The sequence below is a fragment of the Globicephala melas genome, chromosome 8 (assembly GCF_963455315.2).
Source record: "Globicephala melas chromosome 8, mGloMel1.2, whole genome shotgun sequence".
Classification (NCBI taxonomy): domain Eukaryota; kingdom Metazoa; phylum Chordata; class Mammalia; order Artiodactyla; family Delphinidae; genus Globicephala; species Globicephala melas.
This window is the reverse complement of record NC_083321.1, coordinates 38225927-38233593: the sequence shown is the minus strand read 5'-3', so window position 1 is coordinate 38233593 and position 7667 is coordinate 38225927. Positions and strand designations below refer to the sequence as shown.

Below are 7667 nucleotides of genomic sequence, written 5' to 3'. Positions count from 1 at the left end.
TGAGAAGACACTGAATAGCCCAGCCTGTCTCCCGCTGCCCTAGCCCGCTGCTCCAAGGCAGCCCCTGGCTGTTTGATCACGTCCTTCATGTCAGTCCCAGATCCCAGCACTGGGATCTGTTTCTCACTCTTGAATAGGGGCCAAAACTTCACGATTTTGAATTTGGCAGCCTTGAATCTGCTGCCCAAATCCACACTCACTCCCATAAGCTGGAAAAAAAGTCTGTTTATTTTATTAATGAGTTCAGAGTAAGATTGTGGCATCAATCTTAGCAGCAATGAGAGCAGGAGAGAGAGGAGAGGGATGGAGAGGGATAGACCCAAGAGTCAGGTCCTAGCAGAGCTCAAGGGAGAAGGCTCCCAGATTCACAAAGCCAGAGGAATGACAGGAGAGTCTAGATCGCAGGGGCCTCTTCAGAATGGCTAGCTGCTCCCTCCCTCCATGCTGGCCTTCAGAGGGGTGGCCCTACTTCAGGGCCAGAGGGAGTCTGCAATCCCTGGGTGCTGGCTGTGGGTTTCCAGGGTGCCTGCAGGCTGCGGTGGCTCAGCTGGCTCCAGGCATGGTGTCCAGGAGGGTGGGTCCGGAGCTCACTGGCTTCTCCGGGTGGGTTTGGTTTCTCCTCTGAACTTCAGAAGAAGGTCCTGTGGAGAAGCGGAACAAAGCAGGAGGGTGCAGGTCTTGTGGGTGCGCACCTTGCGCCAAGGGCAAGGCTGACGAAAGGGGGCACACCCTGCCCCTTGGAGGCACAAGGCCTTGCCGACCTCTGGATCCCCTCTTGGTGCAGGCCCCAAGCAGCTACACCCCAGCCATAGCCACGGCACACAGGAGGCCAGGGAGGGCGCAGAAGGGACACCTGGGATGAGGTAGGAGGGGACCAGAGGCAAAGGCACTGAGGTCCCTCACAGAGCAGATGACAAGTGACAGAAAACAAAGGGCCACTGAGGCCATCCCGGAAGCCACGGCCACAGTTGAGGCCAACCGTCCTGGGAGCATGAGGCCCTAATATTTTGAGAAACTTGCAACAGAAAAGTCAACAAGTCCAGGCTTGGGTCTGCCCCCGATGTTGCCAGCTCTGGGCTTTAGGCCACACCAAACCCCAGTTTCACGGCCACCTACCAGCTCTGTCCACGGGCACAGCCCTGTCACAGGGCAGGAAATACATCCCAAAGCTGGGCTCCACTGTGTCCCACAGGTAGAGTCCAGAGTCAAGGGAGAGAGAAGGCACAGAGGACAGTTTGGTCTGAGTAGGGCTCAGCCACAGCAGGTCACAACAGGTCATGGACAACTCTGACAGGCCAACCCTGGTTCTTTGGACCAGCTTTAATTGCCTCTTAATTGCCCTGGCTCTGGCCAAGCATGGCGGCTTTGTGGAGGTCCCAGAGGGTGGGGCTGACAGGGAAGGGGCATCCCAGGCTGTGCTTCCTTTGGGTTCTCCCAGCCCATCGTGCCTGGCTTGAGGCACCGCCTGTGCCCAACCGAGAATGGCGCTCACTGCTCTATCCTGCTCATTGGGGTGCTATGTGGGACCCAGGGCAGATCCCAAGGGCTGTGGTGAGTCAGGACACCCAGGTCCCAAGCATGCCGCACACTGAGCTCTGCTTGGCTTCCCTGAGCGGGAGGGCCTTTGAGTCCAAAAGAATTCCAGCGTCACCAACAGCAGGCCCAGGTGGTACTTCAGGGATGGCGAATCCCCAGACACCAGTCCCAAGAACCTGCCGACAGCACGGGCAGCAGACAGCCACGACGTGCAGCGTGGACAGACGGGGCCCTGCAGCCCGCCTGCCTATTCATCACGGGGGTTGCCAGGCTCCAGCTGCAGGAGGAACCCGTGTCTAAGCATGGGAGCATTGTCTCCAAGGAGCTTTCAGACCGGCTAGGGGCTTTCGGCTGCAGAGGAGGGAAGAGAAGAGCTACATACGCAGAGCGGAGCAGGAAACACAAAACAGGGCTTGGTTATTCCAGGCAGAGCTCCACCGGCCCTCTCCCTTCACTTGGCTCCTGCCTCAGGTCCGGCCTAGGCCCTGGGTTCCAGAATTAGTTGCTACAAGACCTTGATTTCTCTAAGATGTACACAGGACTCAGCCTCTGCTGGGAGGGGGAGTGGGTAGGCACCGTCATGACAGGGGAGCACAGGGGTGGGGAGGTGATATGATGAAGTGAGGGTGGGGGACAGTAAGAGGCACACACAGAGGCACAGAGAGAGACAGGGGCAGAGACGGAAAGACAGAGAGAGAGAAAATGGATGCAGGGTGGCAAAGATGGAGAAGCAGGGACTCAGAGCCAGGGGTGGAGAGAGGCAAGAAAAGGAGAGGTAAGAGAAGAGGGAGAGAGATGAAGGGAAGAAGGATGCAGGGGAGAGGGATGGATGGGAGAGAGATTGATAGGAAGGAAGGGGGAGCAGGAGGGAGGGGAAGGACACAGAGAGAGAGAGAGAGAGAGAATGAGATAGAGAGACCCACACAGATACAGAGACAGGAATGAAACAGACGTAGGGAGAGACAGACCATACAGGGAATTGCAGAGAAAGACAGAGACTGGGCCAAGGAAAGCCTGCAGTATGGGACCAAAGCCTATGGTCCTGGCTGCACGAAGGAAAGCAGCTATGTAGCAGGAAGACCCTCCAGAGAGCAAAAGACACAGAAGTCTTTAAACTAGCTGGTGATGGGGCAGGAGATGAAGTTCTGAGTGGGGAATCAGAAATCTGAGGCTTTGTCCCAACTTCACTGTTTACTTGGCCTGAGACCTTGAATCTCTCTGGGCTTCAGTTTTCCACATGGAAAGAAGCATCCGGACAAGACCGACTTGGAGGCGGCTCTGGCAATGCTTGAGGACAGTGACTTAGTTCTAGGCTTGCTCTCGCCTGGGAGCTTTCCAGGATCAATTACTACTAGACTTCGTGTGCTTGCGCCATTCCGTTAGGCTGGATGAGGACTGGGGCTGGGCTGGGGGAAAGTGGCCAAGATCCCAGAGGAGGAGGAGGGAGAGGAGGTAGGGGGCCAGGCACCTGCACACACTTACAGCTCATCGTCATACTCCTTGGGGGGACAGACGGCAACGACAAGGTCGATCCAGTCCTGTGGGGAGAAGCCATGTGACTCTGAGGCATGCCCAGCGGTCAGTGGCATGTCCGCCCCTGACACTCCATTCCCATGCCTGGGCACCATGGCCCAGGATCACCATGGCCCATGGGGCCTTCTTCCCATGGGGGGGGGGGTGGGCCCATGTGGGGCTGGAGGTCCTCCTGGTGGGGAAGGACCTCACTGTGCAATCCCATGGTCTGGGGAAGCTTCCAGACTCTGAGGTTTCAGAACCATAGAAGCCAGGGTTGCCAGGTCCTTGAATGACACCAAGTTCCCAAATGCTGATCTGCAGACCCTGGCCAGGCATCAACCTCAGAATCACTTGGGGAATTCCTTAAAATTCTAGATTCATGGACTTGGTGCCTGGAAATCTGAGGTTAGGTCCTGGGAAACGGCATTTTTAACGAAGTCCCTAGGTCATTCTGATGCACAGCCAATTGGGGGATTTCAGGCCTAGCTTTCTGCTCCTAACATTTGAATCCCCTCAATGGCATCACTGCCATCCTTAGCTTATCCATCATTGTGCATCCTTGGCTTGGGTGTATCCAATAAAAATTTTGTGAAATATCACTAGGCCCCTCTACCATGCAATAGCACCTAATATTGAACGGAAATCTCTCCTCAGGACCTCCCTCCATCCACTCCAATTCTGCCCTCAAGATCACAGAAAACTTTCGCTCCCTCTACCCTAATGTAGCACTTGAGATAGTTAAAGACAGTCATCATGTTACCCGTGAGTCTTCTCTTCTCCACATCCCTTCATGTGGGTCCCAGGCCCATCCGGTCAGCGTCCTCGGCACTGAACTTAATACCTCAGACTCGGCTGCCTGCACACAGTTGCACAGGTTGTGCATTGCACAACATGGGCAAGCACCATTCACACTGTAGTCTGTAGGAGGGCACCCCCTTGGATTGTGCAGTGCACAGCCTGGGAGACCTTATGTGGTGGCCCTGACCCAGGTGGGCGTCTAATGAGCCAGAGCAAACTACCACCAGCCCCTCCTCCATTCTGGGCCCTCTACTTCTGTTAACGCTTTCAAGCACTCTCTTGATTCCTGTTTGGTGTGTACTTAGAGAAGACCTTAAGAGTTTTTCTTGGGTGGGTTGCCACATCTGGTCTTCTGGAGTCTATCTGTGCCACTTGTTTTTTGGATTCAAGGTTGGAAACTGACTTTCTGAATTCTATCTTGTCAGATTAAGACCACTGGCTGGATAGGGTATGTGAGTGTCACCCAAGAGTTACCTGGACCTTGGATATCGGCCCTGGGATGGGGCACCCTGACTGTAAGGCCTGGTTGCAGAGGCCAGGGTTTGAGGCAGGCAGGCGAGGGAGGGATAAAGGGAGGGGATTGTTCTTACCCCCTGATTCCAGGCCTTCTGCAGGGCAGCCTCAGCCTCAGCCAGGGTGTAGTCCGTCACGATCTTGCCATTGATGGCCATGACCTCATCCCCTTTCACAATGCCACCTGCAGGAAGATAAGGCTGACTGACCAACTGGGCTGTATACAGAAAACGGGGAGTGACTGTAGGGCTGCAGAAGGGGCCTGACTTGGATTCTGAAAGCTCATATGGGCTCAGAAAGCACAAGGGGAAACAATCGACCAGGCTGCTCAAAGGGCACTTCCTTCCCACCTCATCCACACACCCTCACTCCAGCTCAGTAGAATCGGGACACCAGTGATGAATTATTGCCACCCCAGCTTTTGTATGGGCCTCTGATTGCAGAGGGAAGCAGACCTGCATTTCCAGGGAGGTTACCAGAAACACAAGCTAGTTCTATGAGCCGTCCCTCTCTGTGCTCTAGCCGTGCTGGTCGGCTTTAGGTCCCTGAGCAGACTGAGCTCGTTCCTGCCTCAGAGCTTTCACATGCTGTCCCATCTGGTGCACCTGCCCTCGCTCTTTCCCTCTTCTTCCAAGTCTGAGATAAAACTCTGAGAGGTCTTCTCTGACTGCCTACTCAATCTCAAGACCTTTCCTATTATTCTATTAAAGTATCCCGGTTTTTTTCTGCACAGCATTTTTCACAATTTGTAACCATATATCTATTTATTGACTGGTGGTCCCTCCTACCAGACTGTCATCTCCATAAGGGCAGGGATTGTCTTTTTAATTCACCACTATATCTCCAGCACTTAACAAAATACCTAGCACAAAATAGGAATTCAATAGATATTTCTTGAATAAATGAGTGATGAGTGATGTTGAAGGTGCTCCTGGATAAGCGGACCTGTGATCTAATAAGTAGTTTGAGAAAAGCTGCCGTTATAAGCTTAAACAGAGCTACTCACTGCAGGACTTGTCAGAACCTTGAATATGCTAATATGCCTTGTGGCTCTCCGAGAAGTAGATCTAACACACATCTTCAACTTCAGAACCCTTTCTTCTTCTTTTTTTTTTTTTTTGGAGCAATTTCTCCCAGTTCTGGTGTCCACAGAACGTTCTGTGCTATGCTGAAATAGTTTACTCAGGAGCCTTGCAGGCATGAAGGTCCACAGGATTATGATGTGTGTTGCTGAAGATGGTGGCTAGGGTGGCTTAAAACACATGTGCTCCTGGAGAACTTTCACCAGCTGCTTGCATGTCCAAAGTAGTGTGGAACCGAACTGTAGACAGCAGTTTCCTCTGGACAGTGGGCCTGGGGAGAGGCAGCTTCCGCATTTTCACTTTGTACAAACCCAAGATGCAGCCTCAGGGCCAATAAGGCAGTGGTTGGGCTGGGGCTTTGTAAGGTGGGGAGGGCCCGGGAAGCCACCCGTCCATCCTGGTCCTCTTTCCCTGCTAGACATGGCAGACTGGTGGGGCCAGCATCAGCCCTTCCCTCAGCTGGCACAGGAAATGAGGACAGAGGTGGAGCGCATTGGCCAGGTGGGCAGCGGTGGGCCATGGCAGCTGCCTAGCTGAGCAGGCCCCCCTTCTATGGCGGAAATGAAGGCTCAAGTGTGGCTGTGAGGGGCCGAGGTCACCAAGGCCCCAGGTGGCAGAGCTGGACTCGCCCTAGCAACCCACAGAAGCCTGGCTGCCAGTGTGCCCAGGTGACTGGCATCACTCCACCTCCTGCCTCAGGCCCACACCCACCCTCCATTCTACCACCTTGGCTTGTGGGAGAGACTCCAGCCTAGCGCTGCAGAGAAGGGATCTGACTCTGGGATTCCCTGCTCTGGCCTGCAAAGGTGAGGGGCTCCTCCTTCAAGGGCACCTATTCCTCCACAAAGGACTCAGGAGTACTGGAAAGCTACCCAGACTTGGAAGAAGAAATCACTAACGGTGGAGTTCCAGACACTGTCAGGTGAATGGGTTGATCGTTTGAGGCACAAGTCTGTGCTGGGTCCACAAAGGCTTCACTCATCAGCAGGGGTGTTTTTGTTGGTAAGGGGATCAAGGCCAAGCAAGAAGACCATGCCACAGGAGAGACACAGGGTGGGAGGGGGCAGGGCTGCAGAAGGTCCCAAGCAGGGGTGGCACTTGTGCTGGGCAGTAAAGCGAATGACCAAACTGCGTGGGTTCAAGCCCTGCCTCCATCCCTTACTGGCTGTGGGTCCTGAACAAGTATTATACTTAACCTTTCTGTGCCTCAGTTTCCTAAAATGGGAAATGAGAGTACTAACGGTATCTATTGTAAGAATTAAATGAGTTAATACACATGATTACTCAGACACAGGTTATGTGCAGGTACTTAGAATAACATCTGGCACGAGGTTAGTTCTTGACAGATGTTGGCTCTTATCATTATGAAAAGGACAGGTAACGTTTTGATGGTTTCTCTCTTGCCTTTACTTGTGCTGTCCTCTCTGCCTGGAAAGCCCTTTCCCTCCTTTGCAAGGCTAGCATCAACTTATCTTTAAAGGCTCAGCTCAGTATCACCCTTGTAGGGAGCCCTCCCAGCAGCCCTCTTTCCCTTGATAGGTTAGGGTCCTCAGAGTTCCCACAGCATCCCTCCACCCTCTCAGTCCTCTGCCAGCCCACAGCAGACCACACTGTTATTGTCAGCACCTGGCAATTCTGAGGATGTTTTCACCACTAGATGGGGCGCCCCCGAGGGCAAAGTGGTGTCTGGTTTGCCATATGCCTGCAGATCCTGGCATTGTCATATACCTGCAGGTAACATGTGGGACTGATGCATGAGTGGGCGGACCCAGGTGGGAGGGCATTCCTGAGAATGGTCAGCCCACTCCCAGAAGGCTGCTGTTTGCTTTCTTGGAGGGTCCTGTATAACCATAGCACCATCCCCAAACGGGGGCATGGCTGGTCCCCACTCACCATGCCGCTCAGCGGCTCCGCCCTCGTAAACAGCAGAGACGACCACCTTCCCGATCGGGGAGTCCACACCGCCTTCCAGGGCCAGGTCTAAGGCTCCCTCCTGGTGAGAAGAAAACAGGCCTTTGGAGCCAAGCAGACAACAGGTTGTGGGCACCTGGGCGCCCAGGAGCCTCTTGTCGGGGCCACAGACAGGGCGGGAGAAACCATAGGGCAATGGCAATGCCGTCAGGGAGGAAATGGGGCATGGATGCCAAGCGGGGCCTGGGGGTGTGGTCTTACAATAGCAAGGGGTGTTCCCAAGGGGAAAGAGGAGAGTGGGAATCTGAGGGG

At 54.1% G+C, this 7667-nt stretch overlaps 1 protein-coding gene across 2 annotated transcripts in view; it reads right to left on the bottom strand.

Moving 5' to 3' along the window:
* Nucleotides 1-215: 215 nt before the first annotated feature.
* The window catches only part of USH1C (USH1 protein network component harmonin), a 52561-nt gene continuing 45109 nt past the window's right edge, over nucleotides 216-7667 (bottom strand). The window contains exons 18-21 of one of the 2 annotated variants that reach the window (XM_030831513.2): nucleotides 7338-7437; nucleotides 4440-4546; nucleotides 3019-3074; nucleotides 216-641 (exon numbers count right to left, since the gene is read on the bottom strand). In XM_030831513.2, the coding sequence (XP_030687373.1) occupies nucleotides 629-641; nucleotides 3019-3074; nucleotides 4440-4546; nucleotides 7338-7437 (276 nt within the window). In that variant the 3' untranslated portion in view covers nucleotides 216-628. Of the gene's footprint in view, nucleotides 642-3018; nucleotides 3075-4439; nucleotides 4547-7333; nucleotides 7438-7667 lie in introns of those variants that run through there. The other variant, XM_060303453.1, reaches the window with a different exon arrangement.